Source organism: Pseudorasbora parva, chromosome 3, assembly GCF_024679245.1.
Source record: "Pseudorasbora parva isolate DD20220531a chromosome 3, ASM2467924v1, whole genome shotgun sequence".
Taxonomy (NCBI): Eukaryota; Metazoa; Chordata; class Actinopteri; order Cypriniformes; family Gobionidae; genus Pseudorasbora; species Pseudorasbora parva.
In genome coordinates, this window is record NC_090174.1 from 48,737,953 (window position 1) to 48,763,973 (window position 26,021).

Here is a 26,021-nt window from a genome sequence, read left to right on the forward strand (position 1 = left end):
TTGTGTATATTTACATTAAGACACCTTTAGTGTACAACTGTTTTTTTGTGGTGTATTTTCTTGTTTTCTCTAATATTTGAAACAGGTTTTTTTTTTAAAAATATCAATATTATTTAGAGGTGCATACATTTTTAACTATTATCATTGTTAAAATAATCAACGTTTTAAATTTATTATCGTAACTTTATTTATACAGGGGTCACTGAAAACACTATGGGTAATTGTACCCATGTTCTAGTAATGAATCAAAAATAATTATCCTCGTAAATTTTATTATTATGATAAATTACCATATGCCAGCCTATTTTATGCTTACCCCAGGGTGAAAAAGGTGCTCTAACCAAGGGTTAAGCATCGCGTGAAACACAAATCCATGTTTAAGAGGAGAAACGTCCCTAATAGTCAAATCATACTGCTTCAAAAATATTTTTTAATAAAAAAAAATTAATTAAATAAAAACACCAGTTAAATGTCAATGTAACAGTTTTGTGATTCAAGTGATTCATGGATCTGAATAAAAAAAATGCAAATCAATTGTTAATTAATGAGCCATTATAATCAAAAGATGTTCTTATTCGGACAGTATGGACCAGTTACAGACGGGGCTTAGACTAAGCTAAAATTAGGCCTTAGTTTGGCATTTAAGTAACTTTATAAACATTCCCTAGAAAAAGAAAAAGAAATACTGGTGTGCATCTTAAGACAAAATAATGATTAATAAATATTGATTCAAAATGATTTAAGATATTTCAGTGCAAGATTTTTTAAGTCAAAACAGCTCAAACACCGAGTAAAAAATGACAGGAGGCACTGCATCAGTGTTCACATGAGCACTTTGTTATTGATATTCATACATGATGGTAATGTTATAGGAGCACAACAGGAGAGTCAGGTGGGCTACAGGTATCATACAGTATATACAGGCCAGAAGTATTGGATGATCAAAGCAGACAGAGAGAGAGAAAGAACATTGTACAAACATACATCAACCTCCCAACTAAGCCTTCCTCTCTGTCACTGGTGTTTATCCTCTAACAATCTGCATGGAAAAGTAACAACAGGCTATATCCAAACAGGTGCCAGTTTCTTTTACTCCCACCTCATACAGAAAAAAAATGGCAATTGTGAGGAAAAACTCTTAAAATCTCACTAGCAGACACGTTGGTTCCAAAAGGCACTGGACAACTATTTCAACTATCTCGCAAACTCTCTCTCTCTCTCTCTCTCTCTCTCTCTCTCTCTCTCTCTCTCTCTCTCTCTCTCTCTTCTCTCTCTCTTCTCTCTCTCTCTCTCTCTCTCGGGATTCAGTGAAAAGCAAAGCATATTTGGAATGACCTTAAGTGACCAGGTTGACCTAAAGCAGCAGCACTACAATCTAGATTGCGCAGCTTTTTTGTGTGAGAGGATTTTCTTCTACTCATAACATCCCATAACAATAAAATGTACATTTGAATGTTTTTCATTATTTCCTGTTACCTGTTAAGCTTTTATATGACAAGTCAATAATGTAATTGTCCTTTCGAGGATATAGAATGCAACATATATACAATTACAAATACACAAAATAATGACTAATGCAGTTTATAAATAGAAAATAATAAAAATAATAAAACTGTTTTAACAAAAACATAATGACATCATCTATTGATGTCTCAAAGCAATTTGAAAAAATCAAATCAAAATATGATTTTATATATTACTTTCAACAAAAGCATATCAAGTGTCGTAGAGGGCCAGAGATCATTTTAAATAAAATTGCTGCTCATCCTCAAGTCCTGAAATAATTTAACGCTATAATAAAATACATAATACACATTCCCTTCCATAAGGCCTCACCTTATTCAGTTCAATTGAATGCATCAAATGACCATCTAAATGCACAATATAATGCAATGTTCTGTGTGGTATTTCACCATCCTTGTTAAATGTCTCCTTTAAAAAGCACAATAAAGTAGTTGTGGATAATATTCAAGCATGATCATATTGTTAGCTGAACGAAATCATCTCATTACTTCAATATATTTGAAGGAGAAGGATTTGCCACTCCATTTATTCAACTACAAACATAAAACTCTATAAATCCATCCCCCTTCTGTCTATACATCCATCTATTCATCTTCTACAGACAGATCTAGCTTATGAAATATAGGCCAAAATAATTCTCCTTAAACCAAAACCAAACAACCTAGTCTAAAGTAGACTTGTCTAAAGTCTAAAGTAGACATGTCTTCCCTTTCTGTATCTCCTGCAGATTGTGCGAACGGTTGTTATAGGATGGAATATAGTACATTTAAGGTTAAAGGTGGAGCTTATTTCATCTCTTGAGTATCAGAAAAGCAAAACATGTGTGGTGCACTCAATCACATGCAAACAATCTTGCTGTAAATGATCCCTTATTGGTAAATAAAGCATGAATTGAAGGGCCAGAGATTGTGGTGGTAGCATCTGTTTACCTGTCAAAGCAGCACAGGTTGGAGAAAAAAAGCCTCTGGATAGGCTAATTTCCCTTGTCATATAAGGCTGGGAAAATGTTGTATCTTTTTCAATGTTAATGAGCTTTAATTCCTGTAGACTTGCAGCAAAAACCGAGATGTCCCTTACTCAGTGGTGTACTATTCAGCTTCATACAGTTATTTGCGCGAACGGTTTGCGAGTGAGAACGAGATGTTCACGAATGACCTCCAGGTTAAGCGCGGCCTCTGAAGGGCACATGCACACACTCTTGGTCGCAACATATGAATTGGTTAACATCTAGATTACATAAAATCATACAGTATTTAATAAAGACAAGGCATATGCGCCAGTAGTGTCATCTAACAACTTCATTTGGTTTTTTAGTTCTTTTAAAAGGCTATTGACATTTATGATTACAGGCTATGCTGCAAAACCTGCAACAGTTTTACTACTCAGAAGCTAGATCTACACTTTCTAATCACTGGTTGGCTCATTGCTGTTCACTGAAACAAAGAAGGTGCTTTCACAACAGCAAAGTGTGATGTTTGTGTGTGTGTGAGTGTGTATTGGTGTTTACATACACATGCAAGCACAAAATGAATCCGTCAGACTCGTCTCTTGTGCAGCAGCTTTTATATTCAGAAAAGCAGTGACCCTCCTCTTTGTCCCCAATCGCATCACACACACTCATGAGTTTCAGCGCTCCTGACTGTCCTCAATCAGGGTGACGTATATGATGGGAACAAGGCCCTGGGTGTCCCCCAAAGCACACAGCAGCCAATCAGAGTCTGCCTGCTGAGCACCTGCATCACGTCACCTTTGTGGAAACTGAGCTGGCCTGGCTCTGTGGCAATATGATGGCATAATGCCTTCACTTCACTGAAAGAGATAGAAAACAGAAGGATGAAGATAACAAAGGGAAAGAGAGAGGGAGTCAAAGAAAAAAAAGAAATGTAGTTAATAACAGTAATGTCTTTTCATTTTCAAATAATTACATTCTAAATGCTAAGACAATTACAGTGCTTTGCAAGGCTGCACTTCTGTATGCATTTTTTTTTTTTACTGTACTTAAGCATAAAAATACTATAATATGTTTGCAGATATTCAGGAAACATGCTGATTTCACATCTATCTGTAAAACAATGCTAAAGCCAGATATTTTACTCTGAAATGTGCATTCTGTGTCAGAATTTTTTTTTTGTGTTGGTTTGTGCGATACCGCACGCTGCCAGTTTACCCAATAGTATTTCGACACCACAGGTTGCCAGTTGGAGAAAAACACACCGTATTGGAAGCCAGCAAACAAACTGGGTCAAAGATTGCAGATTCTACCCAAACTACAAATCCATACTTTGCATCCATCTAAAAATATCTATGAACAGGAGCATAAAACACGGATAAATAAACTCATCATCTTAGTGTGTAATTCTCCTCAGCTTTCATTGTCAATTGCGGTTGCTTCTGTTGCGTGTCCTCAATCTGACAACCCGCATGAGCGTCGAGTCTGAGGAGGAGGAGGAGGAGGAAACCACTCTCTCCAATATTTGAATTTGAACTGCAGTACCCCATTTCTACCGCTAGCTGTCAATATCTCATACCACACCTTTTTCTTCTTAGGAGCTGTTTATTTTACACAATACTGTTTTCAACTAAACGTTTTATTTGCGTTTTGGCAGTTAATTCAGTTCATTTAGGCTACGTCTACACTAATCCGGATACATTTAAAAACAGAGTTTTCGTCTAAAAACACTCTGCTTCCACACTATCATTTTCAATCGTTTTCCAAAAAATGTTCATCTACACTGAAACGTCTGAAAACGCTTACATCCCCGTACCACAAAACCAGACCAAGTCGCACGGGTATATTTGTAACAATAGCCAACCATACAATGTATGGGTCAAAATTATAACTTTTTCTTTTATGCCAAAAATCAGTAAAGATCATGTTTAATGAAGATATTGTGTAAATTTCCTACTGTAAATATATATATATATATATTTACTATTAGTAATATGCATTGCTAAGGACTTCATTTGGACAACTTTAAAGGTGATTTTCTCAATATTTAGATTTTATTGCACCCTTAGATTCCACATTTTCAAATAGTTGTCTTGTTTTTAGTTTTCGGCCAAATATTGTCCTATCCTAACAAACCATACATTAATGGAAAGCTTAATTATTAAAATGGTTTTGTGGTCCAGAGTCACAAATGAAAAATGTTTCAGTTTTTAGTACATTGTTGTCGTAAACATACCTTCAGTTTGTTGGAATTAATTCACCTCAAAGCGCTAAACAAACAGAATCATACTTTGATCATGCCAGTCCTGTCTTGTCTTTTTTATTTTATTTTTATTTTTTAACTTTTGTTTTTATAATACAATAAATATAAAAGGAAAATTTCACCTACTGACACCAGTGATGTCATTGTAATATTTGCATACTAAATTGTAATTGGACTTTATTTCTTTATTTTTTAACCTATTTCATCTTTTTAATCCTCCATAATAACCACCATTGCTTTACAAAGTGGCACAGAAGCAATAGGCATTGATACCTGTTGTACAGATGACGGAAAACAAGATGTGCACTGAGTGGCATGACAGTGACAATTTTTATGCAGCCTAAAACATAAGATTATTAAAACCTATTCTGTAGCTGCCTTGCCAAGCACTGGTTTCCTTTTGGAAACACAAATTATAGTCATTATGTATTGTCTAACAACATTACCGAGGGGCTTGTCTCTGTGTTGGGAGATTCTGTGTTTGTGCTTGTTCATTTGGGCCAAGGTGGGATTCTTGGCTTTGAGACGTGAGAGATTGTTGTTCTGCTTTTTTCCCCACTCCAACAGACTGAGCCACCAAATCCAAAACAGAACGGTCAAGACTCAACCAACCAGACGGCAATCTGAGAACATGTAGGTAGAAAAGTTAGCTAGTTTATATTAAAAATGCCTTGGTAGAAAGTGTTGTTAGTGGCTCCAATGGAAAAAGGTAGATGTTTGCCAACTCACCTTTGTTTCCTGACTGATTTCTGCTCACTTTTCTCGATCTTGCTTCCGTTTCCAGCTCCAAACAGCCGCCCCCAGCGGAGCACCTGTGCCGACCCATCCTCTCCCGCTCCTTCTTGTCCCTGAACCCCTTCATAGGCATCCTGGCATTCTAGCTGCTTCTCCTTGCTCTTCTTCAGCTCAGTGAGCACTGATTCCGGTGGACTTCCCATCCACGAGGGTTTCCCCTTTGCAGCTTCTGACAATGTTGTTTGGTGGAGGACTCCATTGCCAACACTATTCTTATTGCTACTGCTGGTCCGACCATGTTCCACCTGTTCATCCATCTGTTGAATGGCTTCGGCCCCCTCAACTACACCTTCTCTAGGAGGTGGCTGGCTTTGCCTGTGACTTTCAATGCCTCCTTTTCTCCTCTTCTCCCACTTCACGAATTTTGAGCCCTCAGCAGAGTTGTCGATGTAAACCTGTGAACTTTGCATCAGCTGATACCACCAGCCAGCTTGTCGGTTTCTCTGTTTGGCTCCATCTCCTTCTCTCCTTTTCTCCTTATCACAGTCTTCTCCAACTCCCTTCATCCTGCCAGCATACCACCCACCGCGCTCTATCTCCCCTGCGTCACTCTTTCGCAAACACTCTTTACCGACTCCAGCCTCCTTATCCCGTGATTCACGCTCTGCTCCCGCACTCTTCCACCCATCTCGTTTCATTTTTAATGTCACTCCCTCCATCCTAAGCCGGCTGTCCTCATCTCTCAGCATGATTTTTTCTCTCTGAGGCAACATTCCCACTTCCTGTGCACCAGACTCCAACATTCCAGAGCCTCGCATTAGCTGGAAGGTGGAGCGATCTGATTGGTCGAGGCCTTGGCGTGCAGAGCACAGCTGTTCTTTGCGTCTCAGGTGTTCTTCTCCTTTCTGCAGCTGGTGTGGCTCAAATAGCAGATCAAGGTCAAAGGGCAACAGTGACAGCGGTTGAAGCAGGAGCAGCAGCTCTTCGAACAGTGGCTGACACGCCCCTTGAGACAGAGGTAGGAAACCCCATGGGTGGTAGTGTGCAGCTATAATGTCTGAGGAACCATGGCAGAGAGAGAAAAGAGAGATATATACCTCAGAATTATACTGGCAATAGCGTATGTAAAACCTTGGCTCTAAATCACCATTGCTGTAAACAAGCCAACTACTCTTGAAAAAGAGTGAAAAGTACAAAAAGCATTTTCCTACCGTCATGTGTATAAATGTGATTGAACCAGAATTCCAAAGATCGCAAGCTGAAAAATAGTAAAGGTGAGTGAGGTACAAATTAAAGACTGGAACATTACTGCATAATAACAGAACAATACACTAGACCAGAGGTCTTCAACCTGGGAGCATTCATGAGAACATGCATATAATACTATATATTTATATATTTAAATAATTGAATACTCACATTAATACAGATTTTTAATTACTAATCATTTTTGAAAGAACTCACCAAGGCTGTTTTTATTTGATTAAAAATACAGTAAAATCAAAAATATTGTGAAATATTATTTCAATCTATAATAACTGTTTTCCATTTTAATAAATTTTAAAATGTAATTCATTCCTGTGAATAATTCCTCTGAATTACTCCAGTCTTTATTGTCTCATGATCTTTCCGAAATCAAATGTATAGATTTGGTGGTTTAAGTATCATTTATTATTATTATCACAGATGAAAACGATTATGCTGTTTAATATTTTTGGGGAAACATAAATATTTTTGTTAGGATGATATAGATGTATACATATGCCGATCAGTCATAACATTAAGACCACTGACAGGTGAAGTGAATAACGGTGATTATCTCTTGATCATGGCACCTGTTAGTGGGCATATTAGGCAGCAAGTGAACATTTTGTCCTCAAAGTTGAAGCCGGAAAAATAGGGAAAGCGTAACGATTTGAGTTTGTCAACGGCCAAATTGTGACGACTAGACGACTGGGTCAGAGCATTTCCAAAACTGTGTTCTTGTGGGGTGTTCCCATTTTCCAGTGGTCAGTATCTATCAAAAGTGGTCAAAGGAAGGAACAGTGGTAAACTCATTGATGCACATGGGGAGCGAAGGCTGGTCCGATCAAACAGATAAGCTACTATAGCTCAAATTGCTCAAGAAGTTAATAGTAGGGTGTCAGAATACACAGTGCATCGCAGTTTGTTATGTATGGGATGAATAGCCACAGACCAGTCAGGGTGCCCATGCTGACCCCTGTCCACCAACGAAAGTGCACGTGAGCATCAGAACTGGACCACAGAGCAATGGAAGAAGGTGGCTTGGTCTGATTAATCACAGTTTATTTCACATCTCGTGGATGGCCAGGTGCGTGTGCATTGCTTAGCTGGAGAACACATGGCATCAGGATGCACAATGGGAAGAAGGCAAGCCGGCAGAGGCAGTGTGATGGTTTAGGCAATTGTCTGCTGGGAAACCTTGCATCCTGCCATCTATGTGGATGTTACTTTGACACGTTTTACCTACCTATTGTTGTAGACCATGTACACCCTTTCATAAAAAAGATATTCCTTGGTGGATGTGGCCTCTTTCAGCAGGATAATGGGCCACAAAGCAAAAATGGTTCAGGAAGGGTTTGAGGAACACACGTAGAGAACTTAGCCTTCAAATTCCCCAGATCTCAATCCAATCAAGCATCTGATCAAACAAGTCCAATCCATGGAGGCCCCACCTCGCAACTTACAGGACTTAAATGATCTGCTGCTAATATCTTGGTGCCATATACCACAGCACACCTTCAGGGGTCTAGTGCAGTCCATGCCTCGACAGGTCAGGGCTGTTATGGCAACAAAAGGGGGACTAACACAATATTAGGTCATAATGTTATGCCTGATCGTTGTTGATATGTGTGCTTACATATGAGGACGTAACACAAATGTGTTTATCAAATATTAGAAATGAAAGTATTAGATCATTGGATATTTTAATGTAAAAAGAATATTTTATTCTTTATGTAAAGGCAGCACATGATGACTAGCTAAACAGTTTATGTATTATTAAAAAAAGCAGTAGCGCTGTAGACCTCCTAGGTTACCCCCTGTTGAAGACCACTGGACTAGACAAATCTGTTTAACACAAGTTAAATACTACAAGAACAACAACAAGGAGTGTGATTACTGTACTCTGTATTAACATTAAGAAGCAGAGTGACCACATCACAGAGTGAGACAGACTGATAGAGTGAGAGAGATCAGCATGCTGCAGAATGCATAATTGAAACTAATGATCAAAGCGCTGTGTCTGAATGTAATTTTAATGGGTGTGGAAAAGAGGAAGTTTGCACAGGAGCTGAGATGACTATGTCAAGACTCATCAAAGTAAAAAAGGAGCCTTTGAAGACTTCTAAAGACTTATTGAATCCCACTGCAAAGCTTTAGACAGCATGATTTGAGTTTTTCAGGCCTGGCTTCTTACAGTGCTGATAAAAATCATACACTGTCACTCTGTTCCAAAACCTAGTTCGATGCCTAAAAAGACGCCATTTTAAAATTATATGTATACTTTCAATGCAAAGACTTCTAAAAAGGTAGGTAGCAAAACGGAGAGAGAGAGAGAGAGAGAGAGAGAGAGAGAGAGAGAGAGAGAGAGAGAGAGAGAGAGAGAGATACCAATGATCCAAGTCAGTATTCACAATGTTTCCATAATGCGACACATTTCCAATTTAAATGCGTCACATGATAAAGAATGTTTATTAAGAAACTAAATTATATGTTAATGCTTTAACAAGCAAAGAATGGTAAGCGATACAAAAATGTGCTTTCATAGGCAGTGTGAAGATAAACGTGATTAGGAAGAGTGAACGGGAAAGCAGGGGGATGAAAAGAGGGCGAAACATGAAAGAGGCTTACTTTAGCAGGCCAAAGATGAAGGCATTGAGTCTCATACTGTGATTGGTCAGCTCAGAATACTGACTGACTTTAGAAAATAGACTGTGCAAAACTCGTGTGGAGGGACCTAGGACAGAAAGGATAAACATAAATAATTTCCTTCATCCTCATCCATATAATAATCATTATCATCACCATTCTTCTCATACCGAGTTGTGTGGAGGCCTCGACCACGCTCCAGGGCTGGTTTTTGCGTTGTCCAATGATCAGGTCCAGTACATATGCTTTCAGTCCATCATGCAGTATCTCACGAATGGCAGGACACAGGTACTTCAGAATAAGATGACCCACATTCGGACTAACAGAGCTATTACCCAATTTGGCCTGTAGAGAGAGCAAAAGTGGACCAGAGAGTAATGTAAAAAAAACAAAAAACAATTGTCTGCTTTTAGTGAGACACTTCAAGTATATTTAGTTTAACACTGTTATTTCAAATGTTATGTTGTACCTTAACTCCTGCATCCCGACTGGTGCCAAAATGAGCAACTATCAGATCCACTGCTATATTTATGGCCTTAACCAAACCTAGTAAAAAAACACACATAGAGGAAAATATCCTGTTATTTAATATATCTAATCAAATTAAACTCAAACTAATAGTATGTACACACAAACACACTCTGCTATGCGCTAATGCAGTTTTGAGGGTCTCGTTGAAGGGACCTGCCAATCTGTGAGATGAGAGAAAAGCAAATGGGCCATGTTTGATTGATTGGAGGACCCAGTGGGAACGATGAGACCTAGACCTCTTCTGCATTCTACTCACTAGGGCACATTTAACATTTACTGCAGATTCATATATGAGAGTGATGTATGTACTGCATTGCAATATGTGACCCTGTCTGTGAAAACCCAGCTAAAGTCATTTTTTTGTGATTCACTGTTTTCTACATAAAATCATCCTACAAGTAAAGAACATTCATGTAAAGAACATTCTGTTAAAATATTAGCTTGATATCTCTTAAGATTTGCTGAATTTCGGGCTCAGAAAATCATGTTTTTGAGAAATTCCAATTTAAACACAAGCTTATTTTTAAAACTGCAACACATTTGATGCATAATTATCCTGCATATGAGCCATATACTACATTAAAGCTGAGATTCTCCCATTTTCAGTGATATATGACTGATATATCATTTATGGGAAAATTCTTAAAGTTTTGTAAAACAGGCCTATTTATTATGATGCGTATGTCCAAAAAGCACAAAAACATTCAAACGAATTGGGGGTACAAGAGCTTGATTGTAGCAACAATTTCGAAGTCAATTAATTGAAATTATTTGTATAACTTTATTAATAAAATTAAATATCCATGGAAAAAGTCATTAATATATAAATTAATTCATATATTACATTTCAGTAGAAAATCTCTAACTTAAATTATTTTACTGGGCTACATTAAGTACAGTACTGGAGTAAAAATAAAGAGAGGGATAGTTCACCCAAAAATGAAAATTCTGTCATTTATTTACCATCATGTACCCTCAACCTGCACTTTCTTCAATAAACCAGGTTATATCATTATTCGGGGTAATTCCACCGAGATTAATATCGGATAAGCTGTTTAAGCAAACATCTATTTTCTGTTCCTGCTCGCGTTTAAGTGCTGCCATGTCAAATAGCCTAGATAACTTAATTCATTAATCCAGTGTTTCCCAACCTTTTGTCAGTCATGGCGCACTTTGAAAATGTTCTAAATTTTGTGGCACCCCCTCGCATACGTTATGCTAGGGGTGTAACAGTACAGATTGCTTACGATTCGGTTTGTATCGTGGTTTTAGGTTCACAGTTTCAGGTTCACGGTTTCTGTATGGTACGGTATTTGCTATGTTCATGGAAAAACGGACTACTGTCAAATAAAAATAAAGAAAAGAACAAATAACTTAAATATAAGCAGCAGCCGCACAAATAATTACTATTGAGCATAGATAGGCTACTAATAAAATAATGCTTTTTGGGCTTTTCAGGTAGGCCTAGGTCTAACATTAGTTTTTAACTAAATAAATTTAATAAAGTAATCAAATGAAAAATTACTGCATATTTAACTGTTTAAATTAAATATATTAAATATTAATCCTTATCAAACTTAAAAAAGCTATTCAATCAAGAGCAGTGAACAGACAGCAGTAAAGGCTACTGCCCCTTTAAGACCCAGGGGTATCACTTTCTCGACTGTAGCTATGTTCACTTAAGGCATATTCAGACTATAGCCCTATTCGGACGGGATTAGATTAACATGGGGACATGGGGGTAAAGTAATTTTACCTCAGGACGTCTGTAATATTAATGGCCAATTCGCACGGGATAAGACATCTCAGTAAAACTAGCAGAAGTGGGAGGAGTAACTCGCTTTACGCACCTCCTTGACGTCATGTGCGTATGACGTTACCGTTATAACGTGAGCAAACACACAACCTGAGCGCCAGTCTGAACTCTGTCTCCAATTTATATGTGTGTTTTAATAAACAGTTAGGTCCAGTCTAACGATTCTGATTGGATTGTGTTGGTAATAGACACTTTCCTAGAGCTAAAATGTGTTGTGCCTCTAATAAGTGCTTTTGATCTTCTTTTTGCTTTAAATGATATGCGGAAAATACCGGACATTTTCCACAGATTTGTCCCACCACCTACAACGCAACCGAATGCTTCAAGCGCCTCCAAAATTATTGCGCGCAAAATGCGCTTTTTTTAACTTTTAAACAGGAAATGACAGAATTTTACCATACATTTTTACAGCAGGTCTATTCGAACGGGATTAGTATTACCCAAGGTCATTTTTCCATACCTTTTTAAAAAGGTAAAAGTCTCGGTAATCTTTACTGACATTGTCCGTAATGATTACCGAGATGGCAGATTCGGACGGGATTAAAATCACCGAGAACCTCTGGTAATAATTACTTTACCCCCACGTCCCCATGTTAAACTAATCCAGTCCGAATAGGGCTTATGTCAGCTTGGATACTCATCAAGATGGACATGTTGACATCAGCTACTTCTTGTGTGAGTTTGTCCGTTCAAGCGCAAGACTTGAATGAGAACTCAATAGTTGCGCACTGAGACGTGCATGTGAGCGCTTTCGGATGACCGCACAGAGACAAATCTTCCCACATCGCGATCGCATGTGAGTTCTCAATCACGTCTTCTGGCTCTACACCCGTATTCATAACCGAAGATACGGCAGCACTCACATGCATTAAACAAAGTTTACTAAGAGAGACCGTTTTGCCCACTTCTTTTATTATTATCGCTGTTGTAATGTATCACCGAGGAGCCAGCACATGTATCCATCGACAGAAACATACATAACGCATTATTTTCCAGTTACAACCCATATTAAAGATGCGTCATCAGGTGTGAGATGAACCGCGATGCAAGTGCGTGCTGAAACCTTTTACGCGGCACCCCGCACTTCCCGGTTGGGAAACACTGCATTAATCTGACGCACCACCATCCACAACATGCTTTATATTGACACATAGCAGGCCTAATATGACTTTAAATTAAGATGGTTATTATTGGCACAATGTTGAGCTACAAAAAAAAGAAGAAAATATTAAAATATTGGCGATGACACGAAAATATCTCCAGAGACATCTGAACCCGGCTTAAGTCGCAATGACCTGATTTGCCGCTCGTCCCGATTGATATTAATGTCTTTCTCTTCCTAATGGTAAAAAAAAGAAGTTCCTGAACTGAATAACATACGAATCAGCTGGTGTTGTTGTGATGAAATCCCCCTGAGATGATAAAAATCGATGTTTAGGGAGCCCGCATCCGGTATTTTTTGTGTGCAAAAGTATAAAGTGTAGTGTCAATAAAATCACTAATTTCAGTATTTATAATGTTATTAATTAAAAATTGAGTATTGTATCTCAAATCCCCTGGTATAATTATCATTTACATCAATAAACACACATTACCTATTTTCGTCATTTTTATGGCTATGGCACTTTTGACGATCATCTCATAATTAAATTTTGCGACTTTAGCTGGGGTTTAACAGACGGGGTCAAATATTCCTATAATTTATTTAATCACTAAAGGGCTCACCACAACAATATGGTTAATTTTAACCGCATCTATCTTAAAAGATTTGCTATTATATTGCTGTATAAATGACTACATGGAGACAAAAGGTCCATCTGGACATTGTTTAAAGTGCAAAAATGCAAATTACTACACAGAAAAAAAGAAAAGAAAAAAATCACACACCTTTCTTCTGCAACAGGTCTATAGAAATGGATTCATCAGTATTAGCATCAGGAGATAAGCAGAATTCATCTGGGGGGCGCTCTGTCTGAGAGAAATAATCAGGCAGGAAGTCGCTGTAGCACTGCGGCAGTTGCCTCAATGACTGACCTATAAACAAAAACCACATCATAAATGCTAGATAAATAAAAACAGACAAAAGATAACATCACTGTCAAACAAGTGTTCACTAACTACAAACAAAATTATCCCCACCCCAGCCCCCTTTCCAGCTCCTCCCCCTACACTCCCATTGGGTGACAGAAATTGGTTCAGCACCATTCAGTCTTCCGAAGCTGAGTTGATTGGTTGGAGGGAAATCAAACACATTGCGTCGCATGACACGAGTTCGGGGTCTCTTGGTTTCCAAAGCACAAGAGAAAGAATGATGGCCGTCTTTACTGCGCTCCACACCCAGAGGGTTCTTGCGCCTGTACTCTCTCCATTTGAGTGCCTGCGGGGATAGATGGTGCACTGGAAGGAAAAGGGAATGGTGGCAAAGGATGGTAGTAAAAGAAATGTAAGAAGAGAAAGAAAAAAGTATTGGTGAATGGGAAGTAAGATGGATGGCATGTATAGGGAAAAGTAGCAAAAGGGAAAGAACAGTCACAAGGGTAAGATGAAATGCCAAAGATATGCAATGTAAAACATGGGCAGAAGTGGAAACAGGAGAGATAGAAAAGAGAAGTTGTTAGCAGCATTTAAAGGAAAGAAAAGCCAATGTCTAAGTATGGAAGCTAAGGCTTTGTTCAGATAGTCAAATATTTGATTGTTTTGGCCTATTCGACTCAGTTCAGAAGCAAAAAAGCAAACCATATTCATGTTTTTGTTTTGAAAGCAGAAAAAAATGATTTTCTCAACACTTTAATTACAAGTCATACAACTAGAACTGTGTCTGAATTCAGTCATTTTTGCTCCAACCTACCATTAGGCAGTCGCTGTGTCACACACACTGGTAAAACTTTCACTGGCTCTTCCTGTGGTGCTGGCTCCAACTGTCCAAGAGGACTGAGACAAGAGCTGGGAAGCGCCGGCAAATTGCCACGGTGGAAACAGTGATTTCTAGTAGGCAACGCAGGCATCAGTGGACTCTGTTTCATCAGTGGAGGTGGAGGCGGTGTAGGAGGTAAGGGGGCAAGTTTAGGAGTCTCTGTACGTATGGCCATTCCAGGTGGGGTATGCGGGGGCAGAAGACCCGCAGAGATGGGGCAAGAAAGAGAACGTGGCGGCCTTGGACCACCTGGGGTCGGAGTGCACGTCGAGCAGGTTCCAGAAGAGGTGGGTGCACCTTGGAGGCGAACTGGGGAGTAGCTGCCCAGTGGGGAGGGCCGCACTGTTGTAGGTACAATGGAGGTGTCGTGAGGTGGCCTGTGGTCTTCTTCTGGCTCATCTTCACCACCCTCAGGTGCTGCAGCTCCTCGAGCCTGCATATGGCTAATGTATCCGTCCAGAAGGGGAAGGATAGGCTTCGCCTGGGGTTTTCCAAACTGGTGCTGGAAAGTGAAGGGCTGAATAGGCAATGAGGTCGGACGTTGATTTTTGCTATAGCGAATTACAACCGGAGAGGAGTCCGTGGAGCTAGACAGGCCACCTAGGGGTAGAAAGACAAGAGATGGAGAAGTGTAAAGAGGGGTTGGAGATAAAATATAAGAGACAGGAAGATTAAGACCAAAACATCAGAATCTACAGCAGAGCAACATTCAAGACAGTAATGAACCATATCTAAAGCTTTACAAATTGTTATAAATTAAATTAATGGTCAAATATGCATATAATTATAATATGAAGCAAATTATCTGACCTGAATTTAAACTAGAATGGCTATGGCAGTGACACAGCATTTTAAAATAGCTAGAATAAAACTCAGCATTAGCAATAGCAAAAGAGACAACAGAGTCTTATTATGAAACATGAAACATAGCCATACATATGAAAAAAAATCCTACTCTGTCAAACACATACCTTAAAACACTGCTCCAAAAACAATGACCAAATGAGATACAAAAACAACCCGGATAATATGTCAAAAACAGCCTGTTTATAAGGCTCCTCTGTGTACACCTCTGGGTATGTGTGTTTGTGTGTTCTCTGACCAGCACACAGTGTGTGTGAAACGTCACTCGGCTATTGCGCAAACTGCCTGAATACTCATATGTCAGAGCTCTTAGTACACTGCTGTACTTAGTCACAGCCACCAGGGGCAGCACAGCATTAAGAAGAAATAAAATCCATTGCAGTAACACAACACAAGCTAACCCATCTGTTATCAGACACTGCCTTGCTTTCTTAAACCCTCTAATCTAAGTATTAAACTTTAGCATGCAACTCTTGCACTGCTTGTGCTACAGATATTGGTTCCATAATGCAGCTTGAAGAAAATAGTTACTTTACTAAGCAATTACTATTACATTCCTGAGGTATAATAATTGATTTTAACCTGGCAGACTATAAAATAGCTAAAAAATAAAAAATGCCATAGACATACATAAAATAATATTTTACCCAAACACTGTCATATTTCATTCCCCTATATGTTGTTCCAAACCCACATGACATTAATTTATTCACAGAAAACGGAAAGAGAGCCTGATATATTTTTTGTGTAATATGGAGTAAAGTCAAGTGACTCGGGTATGATGATGAGTAAATGATGACTGAATTCACATTTTGGTAAGTAAGGAACTATCAAGAACGTCTTAGCAATGCTCTAGAAACCACCCAGAACACCCTCGTTACCACAGATCAACCTTTTAAAAACTATTCCTTAACAACAGCCTAGCAACTTTCCAGAGGGGAAAAAGTGGTCCCTTTACATTTATGTTTTTAGCTGATGCTAACCAAATTGGCTTGGACAATAAAGCAAACAATCATATTAAGGGAAATCACATAGCGCTAAAATGATGAAAATCTAACTATGTCACTCCCCAACCAACAAATAGTCAAGAAGAGTCCCTAAATCAACTAAGAAACTACAGTGTAACGCAATAAGTTAATCTACAAAACAACAATAAAAAACAGCTTTTACAAACAACAATTTAACCATCCTCTTTTTAAGAAGATATTGGAGAAAACACGCTCTTACCTTCTGCTACGGTTCGAGTCTGTTCACAGCTCCCCTGACTATGGCATCGAGTGAGTGGAGGCAAACTATGGCTCTGACCCTGCGGAAGGCCTTCCAGGATGGGCGAGAACTCTCCAGAAGAGTGAGAGTGTGTGGATGTGGCCTCTATGCCACCCCTCTGTGATGGTGACCCTCCAGTTCTCCTCTTATTTCTGGCTATTTCTGCAAAAGAAGTGACACGTGGTGGAGGTGGCGGGCTTGGAGCTGCACTCTCACTAAGCCGAACAGGGCAGCTGAGCATGCGCTCCAAGGATCCAAGGCGAGGAGATGGAGACTTGTCCAGGTTACGATCGTAACTGCGAGAGCGCGGTCGATTGCTCCCCGAAGCACCAACTGAATTGCAGGCTGTTGTAGGTGGGGAGATGTTAATATACACCTGCCCCTCAATTACATTCTCATGGATGGAGTCAGTCTCAGCTGGATCCTTTTCTTCATTCTGTTAAAAGAAAAGAAAAATAATGTAAAGGTAGGAAGAAGCTAGAAGAAAAATAAGAAGATACAACGTGTCTTGCACAAGTCAACACCAAATAAAGTAAATAATATACCAGCTCTGTATCTTCATCTTCTTCATCCTCTTTCATTTGTTGAAATAGGTAGTACTCTGTTGGCTGAGTGGGGCTTCCTTTGCTGTGCTCATCTGAACAGCTTGTGACCGATGACCCCACCGGACTGGGAGAGGACTGGGAAGAAAGGTCACACGTCACAAGCTTGTAGTAATTCTGTGTTGCTACAACCAAGCGAGCTTGGCTTTGAAGACATGAGGTGAGGTCATTGGCAGAGGTTTCAGCAGAGGACAGTCCCTCACTTCCAAGGAGGTTGTGGTATGAGTTACAGTTGGCATCTACTTCAATAGTAGCACCTTGTGGTTGAGATACAGAGGAAGAGTTTGCATGGTCTTGAGTAACCGAAGGATGCTGAGGGGGTTCAATCGGGGACGTGTGTAAGTCCAGGTAGAAAGCTCCACGTCCGCTGCCACATTCTGTCCCGCACATCCCAATGAGCTCAGACACAGACGAGGCACAGGATTGCTCACCGGAACTGTTGATATTGAGCAATGGCTTGGCTGGGACAACATTGTTCATTTTGTTGTAAATCGTGCTGAAGTTAACCAGCACTCCATCCGAGCTATTACAGGAGGAATCACTGCCGTAGCCCTGGTGACACTCAGAAAATGATTCCTGAAAATGTTCAGGGTAGGGCTGAGAAAGGTTGCAACAAGAGCAGTGTGGTGCTGCCAGACTGGAACACTCTGAGCTTCCTCTACCGCCCTGCATGGACTGGTCTTCATAATCATCATCCTCACCCCATTCTTGTTCACCACAGTCCATTGAAAGGGTGGAACCACTGCTTCCGTGGCGCCGCTGGCTATCTAATCTCAGCAAGTTCAGGCCCTCCATATGAGTAGATAAATCAAAAGTCCCACCTATTGTATGGTCTCTGCTCTCTACTTCCCTACTAGTCCCATTTGTAGAACACCACTGTTTTTCTGTAGACCCATGCAAGATAAAAGGTTCAGTGGTGAACCCAAGGTCATGTAGATGGAAAGACGGCAAGTCTTCATTCGCAAGCACTGAATTAGAGATTTCATGCAAATTTCCATGCAAGTGAAAAGAGGAGTCTTCCAAATATCCATTCAGATTGTCTTCATCCTCATCATCTTCATCTTCAGTGTTGAGCAGAAAGGGGTTACGTCTCGAGTTTGGCCGTTCATCTGTCTTCATTGGCAAGCCCTGAGCCTGATCTTCGGAATTGCTTGAGGTGAAAGAGGAAGTGTTGCTTGCCATACTCCCTTCTCTCCCTCCCCTTTCTCGTTTCTCTCCTCCTCTCATTACTCCATCCCCAAAAGTGTCACTAGAGCTAAGGCTGCTGCTCGACGTCTGTATGAGGCTGCTGTACACCAACGCCTCCCGCTGAAGAATGTCTCTCTCAGGTAGGGAGGTTGTCCGAATCAACCCCAGGTTCTCCGGGCAGCTGAAGGGATTACTGTTCCTTTTCAACGGACTACCACAGCACTTTCGTGAGCTCGAAACCTGGCAGTGTACCAGCGGAATGTGGTGGACAATAAGAGTCTCCCCAGATAGCTTAGGTGGACTGTCCATCTTCTCCTAGTGTGAGTGAGGATGAAGAATGTTTGGATATTTGCAGATGGTGGTTTTCAAAGGACTTTAGTTCACACGTCCAATGCCAATCCGTGGTTTTGGTGAGTGAGGAACGTTAAAGAAAAGGTTAAAGCGGACCTCTTGGCGGAAGGAAAACATCTGGGGGGAAAAAAGACAAGACAGGATTCAGTTTCAAATTGCTTGACGTATGACATTAAGTTTTTCATAAGAGTACAGGGCATTTTAGGTTAGCATCTCTTTGTGTAATATAATTTTCAACAAAAAGTTACATAACAAAACCACGATCCACTGGGACAAATCATAAGTGCCAAAACTAAACAAAAAAACAGACAAACAAACTAAATAATAAAGAACTAAAGTAAATTCCATTTACAGGCTCCTTCCTCCTTCATCTGCTTAGTCCATAGATGATCATGGATTCAGAATGTAGACCATGAATAACAATACTAAAATAATTTTCAAGTGAAAACATGCGAGTGTTTACTTTTTCCAGATAAGTCCTTACATTCATAGATAATATGAGCTTTGCTTTTAAAGGAGATGGCGAGGTCTACATAAAACTACAGTATCTCACCTTCAGTTTTAACAGTAATCATTCAGGATATTTTTGCAACTTTTATTTACAGGAAAAGAATAAACAGGACAGGAAATGTGAGATTCAGAAAAGGACAAGCAGAATCACTAGCTCTACAGCACGTGCTAATCACTGGACCACAGCTCTTACACTTGTTCTTATTTTGATCAAATTGACATTCAGTATATTTTTCTCTGGTGTGCAAATTATGCTGAATTCACTAGAGATATACCCTCATTTTAGACAGGTTTAAACTCTTGAAGGAGGAAATAGCTGTGGGTCAGTGACCTCCTGTTGTTGGGCCAGACAGATACAGCAAAAAGTAATAGCATATGCAAAACATTGGAGTAGTAGATCATATTCTCTCTCATTAAACATTTCAATCGTATCCGACTCTCGGTATACACGAAAGACTGTCCATGAATTTTCTGGGCAACGTTTTTTTTACGGGGTTGGTTGCCAGGTCTTTATCCCAACCCTCCCCATTACATGGCTTGGGACTCACACACATAGGCCTTCCTAGTGCTATGACCTAGTGCTAGTGCCAGTTCAAAGTTGGTGAACTGACGTAGATGACGACTGACGAGCCTTCTAAGAACCGTTTTGCCTTTCCACATGCTAGATAGCCACCACAGAGCCAGGTCTTACGTCACTGTACACGTCTCATCTTTCTCAGCAACTTGCGAGGCAGCGGGAAACACAAAGACACCAGGCTTCTTCGAGATGCATCGCCGCTACGCAGACCGATCAGCTTATGATATCACAAAACCGCATGAGCGATTCAAAAGCATAAGGAGTCGTATGCTCTCGCTGTACTTTGATGTCATATGGCGATCGGCCTGCACAGCGCCAGTGCATCTTGCGCAAGCTTTCCATCAACAATGGTGAATGTTGCGTTACTATTGATGTACATGGCTGTCCAATCCTACATCGGCATCAAAACAGAGCGAATCCAATGGATTTGTGCAGCTCACCGTAATTTGTATAGACTGAGATTACAATCGAGCAGCTATTAGCTCGATTATCTGCTATTTTAAAAATAGCAGTCACAAGTTTGTGTTCATCTTGTTGGTCACGGTAACCCTGCCTCACGCCCCTTATGCAAGCGGTTCTTACTTCTAGAACAGCAGGGTTTTAGTGCTACTTAAATGTCCACTGAAGTGCTTTGAAACGTTCCGCATTATTCAATGTGTTGACGTAATTTTCACTGAAACGGCTTCAGCTGTTAGCAGCTCCTCCCCTTTTTTGAAACAGCCAATAGCGTTGCGTTAATATACTGTTTGACTAGAGCGCAAGAGCGGACCTTCTCTGTTTGGGAAAGCCAGTTTCCTCTAACACTGTTTACCATCATAATCTCCTCCATATCGCTTTGAAATGGGGTGTGTGCGCTGCTGCGGTGTGTGAAACTAACGTGAAAACAGACTTTATTTACCTCAAATGAAAGCATATTTACACTGAATCGTTTCCTATCACATATATATAGTGTGCTATGTGCCTTTCACCATGTAGAAATTAGTAAATGTGTGTTAACAACTGACCGATTTCAGCAGCAGCTTCAGCAGTGTAAGGGGGCGGGCTTTAGATTCTAGAGCGCATTTTGATTGGACAGAAGATCTGACTTCTGAAGATTTGAGAAAGTGAAGTCTGCGATGATGTCACCAAAATCTGAGATTCATTTTAACGGAAGTGGGAGACTGTACATTTTGAATGCTTATATCTCCTAAATGCAAATTTTGTCATAGTTTTGGAACATACCAGCTTATTCATAACTTTAAGGCTAACACAGTCATACTAAAAGCTAAAAAAAATAAATTTTGATTTCAGTGGACCTTTAAGAACTACTTTTTCTAGTTTGTAGCTGGTGCTTTGGGTGTGGAACTCATTTGAAACTAGGCTCTGGCTCCGAATCAGCACCAGCACTGCACCTAACCTGCATGTCTTTGGACTGTGTTGGGGAGCTCCCTTAGTTGCTCAAACTGTGTTGTTGAGCACCTAAGGGAAACCCACGCTGACACTGGGAGAACATGCAGACTCCATAGAGAAAGAAGCCGTGGCTCAAACCGGGGAACTTCTTGCTGTGAGGCGAAAGTGATAGTCACTGAGCCACCATGACATTAGTAGAGCATATTACATAATCTGAAAGCCTCAATGAGTGTTTGTCAGAGTGTTGGTGATGGACCCCATTGTATAGTCACAAGGCAAAATCAATGACATAATACAAAATGGTACCATTAAATACCAGGGGGTAAAATATTATGTTTTTTCTAATTGCCCAAAATTGGACATGGAAGTATTAAAATGATAGATTATTAGCAGTCATTTTCTATGTAGTGGAGGCCTCAACCATAAGGATGGCCTAGGGGCAATATGAGAGAGTTTTGGGCAGGCTGACAGAAGTCTTGGGTCTATTGGGTGGCCCAAGCCTGTAGCACTCCTCTCAGAAACTAAAGCCTTAATGAGTCATATAAATGAAAATATGAAATTCTATAATATGATATAAATGAACATATGGAATTCATTCATTCATTTACACTTATACACAAATATTTTTCCCCCAAAGTTTGTTTCTGTCATTGTAGGCAGTTTTTAATCATGATGATTTAATTTCATGTGTTTGTTTTTTTTTTTAAATAAGTTTAGTTTTAGTTATTTGATGCTCTAAAAATGCTCTTTAGATGCTCTAAAAATGACGTCATGATTGACAGCTGAGATTGACGGCTTCTCGGAGTTATGACTAAGGCACTAACAGACTTTTTTGGGGAAAAGATTGGAGCTTTAGCTTTATTTACTACACTATTTATGTAGTATATTTTTTCCCCATCAACATAATAAATTGTTCTGCCTCTGCGAGAGTGTGGGCAGACTTTTGATATCGTGCCTCTACTTTCTGCTCTCTACTAGGCAGATTCCGGTCCCGAGATCACTACTGCGCAGATTCGTCCCAAATCTGCGCAAGATGTCAGCGCCATATTCAGACCTCCGGAGGCTTTAATTACTTCAGCGGAAGGGTCGCATTTGCGTTGTGTATATTTTTTACGGTCTATGATTGGGCCAGTGTTGTCTCTACATTTTACATTTGTTGCTCATAATTAACATGTGTTTTTAGTCCTCAAAAATTATTTTTGCCATTTATTTTTAAAAAGCCATCTAAAGTAATTCCTTGCTTTTTAGAATTTATAATCTACACTGTTATCCCTGAAATTGTTTTAATTCAAATTATTTAGGTACAATAAACATAAACTCCAACAGATGTGCTGAATAACAACATGGTTTTAGTTTGTTGTACGATTTGCATGATGTTGTTCATTCTATTTTGACTGTTTAAATTGAATGTACTGAACAGAGCCTATTTTGGTCTGTTGTCAATGCGACGCAACACAAGGAAGACGCTGATTGGCTCTTTGAACTGACGTCAGTCATGGACGCAGCTGCGCGCATTTTTGTCAACGTTTGCTGGTGAGTAGGACATGTCATTTTACATTTTGGTCTCAAACAGCTATAAACTATTAATCCCTGATAAATAAGATGTATAACATTTAGCCAGAAACTAAATGTAAGTTTAGGCTGTGTCAATACATGTCATACATAGTACATGTCAAGGTTCGTCACCGATCGATTGCATTCGCCACTTTTTAACGTTACAACGTTAATTCTTATGACATGCTCTCTGGGATCGTGATCTTCACATTTAAGATCGAATAATTATTCTTTTTTTGGTCAATAATTCTCATCAAACAAACAACTGAATGCTTCAACTGCTGAGATATTCTAACGATATCTCGTTCGGTGTTGTTTTTGAATCTTGGCGGTTTAACTTGCCTTGTTAGAAATGTTCAACATGGTTTTAACGTAAATACAGCGTAATTTTATTAGTTACGTTGTATCAGTTTTTGGATGTCTTTGTGAGTGAAGTATTAAACAAAATAACTTCAAATAATTTGTTAAACACAAATTAAAAATTTTAACTCCAAACATTGCAGTCTAAACATGCGCAGACAAATCCTTATTAAACACAGTGGCTTGTGATGACACATTGATGTCTTAAGACACAAAAAGATCGGTTTGTGCGAGAAAGCGAACAGTTTTTATATAATTTTTACCTCTAATACACCACTCGGTTTATCCCACAAACCGATTGTTTCGTGTATTAAGACATCAACGTGCCATCATGAGCCGCTGTGTTTAAAAAGGATTTTTCCGTGCAGGTTTTTTTTTTTTTTTCCTCTCATAGATTCTGCTACCATTCACATGCATTATACGATTACAGTATACAGACAGCAACAGTTGGAGTTAAATCTTAATTTGTGTTCTGCTGAAGAAACAAACACACCTACATCTTGGAATCCCTTGGTGTAAGCAGATAGACATATAATTGAAATTTTTGGGTGAATTATCCCTTTAAGACTGTTCAGTAACGGAGACAAAATTATGATTAATGTAAATCCTTTCATGTTGACAAATTATATAATATTTTCTTTACAACCTCCACACCTCAGGCTACTGATATCGTTGACATGCGACGTGTTGCAATGAGAGGGCTTCCAGTACTCCTTGGTGATGACCCAACTGAGTTCTTCAAAGCAGGCTTTGTAAGTAATTTTAATGCAGTTTTACTTTTTGTAATATTTTTCTTGATATGGATTAAAACCCCACCAAAAAACAATGTCATAGTTTAGTTAAATGATGAATTGAGTAAGGATGAGGTTTTAGTTTTAAGTCATTAAGGTTAAATTTAAATTCCTGTCATAACACTTATAAAACTCTAAAATACAATCCTGGTTAATCTCATAATTTGGCATAATGTTTAATGTAATCAGTAATGTCATCCAAAGACTTAAACAAATGTAAACGAAAACATAAATTTAATGTTTAAATATTACTGACCTTCTAGGAAACATTTTTATACATAATTCACAAAAAAATGTCTGCATACAACTAACAAAACATGTTCAATAAAATTAATATCTAGTGCTTAAATGTATCTTGGTAATGTTCTTGTCCAGGCTTCTGATGATGGAGACTCGTACCAACATGTGCCAGTTGGAATCCTCAGTTTAGAAAATGAAGATGTGGCTCTGCAACCCCTGTCCTTCACCCATTCTCGGTGGGAATCATTTTGAAGGGGAATGTTGTAATGGACAATTTAGACAACATACCCCAGGCCATGTGTTTTCTTTTTGGTTTAACATATGCCCTGCACCTAGACTACCCAAAGTGCATGGGCAACACCTTTCTTTTCATTCAGCAAGTTTTGCTTGGTTTGGGCAAGAAGGAGTTGAAGGGCAAGATTCTGGCTCTTACAAATCTGCTCACCATGTAAAAAGGTAAAGAAAAAGCATGCTGCTTCAGGTTCTCTTTCAGAATTGTTATAAAAATCTTTCCCAGATATTCATTACACTATGTTTTATTGTTTGGCTAATGTTTATGCTCCATATTAATACAGTATAATAACATACTGTACTTATTAAAACTTTGGAAAAGTTTTGGAATACTGTTGTAAAGATTTACAATTGGGTAATTGGTACTTCAGACATTTTACTGTTTTTGTCACTCTTTGAAAACTGATTTTGATAAGTGAATTACAATAAATTGTAAGTTCAAATAAATCCTTTGTCCTTGTTTGATATCTTTATTAAATTATTGACCGTAAATTAAAGTTTTGGGTTCTGCAACATTCATCCATGATAAATGTTAGCATATACAGGTTGACTGAACTTAAAACATTTATGGAAACTCGTTGCCCTAAAAAAGTTGATTTTGTCTTGTTGAAAAAACAAAAAAATTCCAGTTTAATGTACGTAAAATTTCAATAGCACTGAATTAAAAAGTATTAGTTCAATTAACTAAACGTTTTTAATTAAATGCTGTTGAAATCTTAAGTACATTAAACTGGAAATGTTTTGTTTTTTCAACAAGACAAAAACATTTATGGAAACTCGTTGCCCTAAAAAAGTTGATTAAGTTCAATCAACCTGTATAGGCTTGCAGTGTACTTTCCTTAATTTTCTACAAAACTAAGCTTTAAAATGCTATCCATTATTGGAACATTTGGTAATGATTTCCCCCCCTAAAGCTGTACTGTAGGTGTCTTTAATGTATTGCCAATAAATGATTATTTAAACAAAACAACAAACATGTAAATTCTGTGCATTTTACCTCAAAAGAGAGGAGCCCATTAGATCTACTGTATGTATCAAACATCCTCCTGCAGTCTGAGTCCTAACTGTATTACGCAACACTCATGTGTTGGCAGTCTGTGTGTGTTTAAGACAAGAAATATATATTCTGAATCACAGTTCTTCGCTTGGCAACTTGTCATCCAGTCTGCAAGATTTCCTAGCTAAAAAATATTAGAAGATTAAAATAAAAACTGTGTGATAGGAGGTTTTTCATTGCTACACAATTAGATATTTCTTTTAAAAAATGTATTGAGAACAATTCGCCCATGCCAAAAAACAAAAATTAATAACAAACTTCTCCAATCATTTATTTCACTTAAACTCCACCCGTTCAGGTTTACAATCATGTTGAAGGTAGGGGTGTTCGATTCCAGGTTTTTTGGAGTCGACTCCGA

The 26,021-nt window shown here is 38.9% G+C and overlaps 1 protein-coding gene across 1 annotated transcript in view; it reads right to left on the reverse strand.

Annotated features, from left to right (window-relative positions):
* Nucleotides 1-1,283: 1,283 nt before the first annotated feature.
* Nucleotides 1,284-26,021, reverse strand: part of rusc2 (RUN and SH3 domain containing 2) — a 28,742-nt gene continuing 4,004 nt past the window's right edge. The window contains 13 exon segments of the mRNA XM_067439333.1: nt 1,284-3,245; nt 3,248-3,333; nt 5,183-5,359; nt 5,466-6,528; nt 6,683-6,729; nt 9,345-9,450; nt 9,533-9,707; nt 9,832-9,908; nt 13,597-13,743; nt 13,912-14,106; nt 14,558-15,223; nt 16,715-17,189; nt 17,299-19,011. Coding sequence (XP_067295434.1) covers nt 3,151-3,245; nt 3,248-3,333; nt 5,183-5,359; nt 5,466-6,528; nt 6,683-6,729; nt 9,345-9,450; nt 9,533-9,707; nt 9,832-9,908; nt 13,597-13,743; nt 13,912-14,106; nt 14,558-15,223; nt 16,715-17,189; nt 17,299-18,852 — 4,863 coding nt within the window. The 5' untranslated portion in view covers nt 18,853-19,011 and the 3' untranslated portion in view covers nt 1,284-3,150.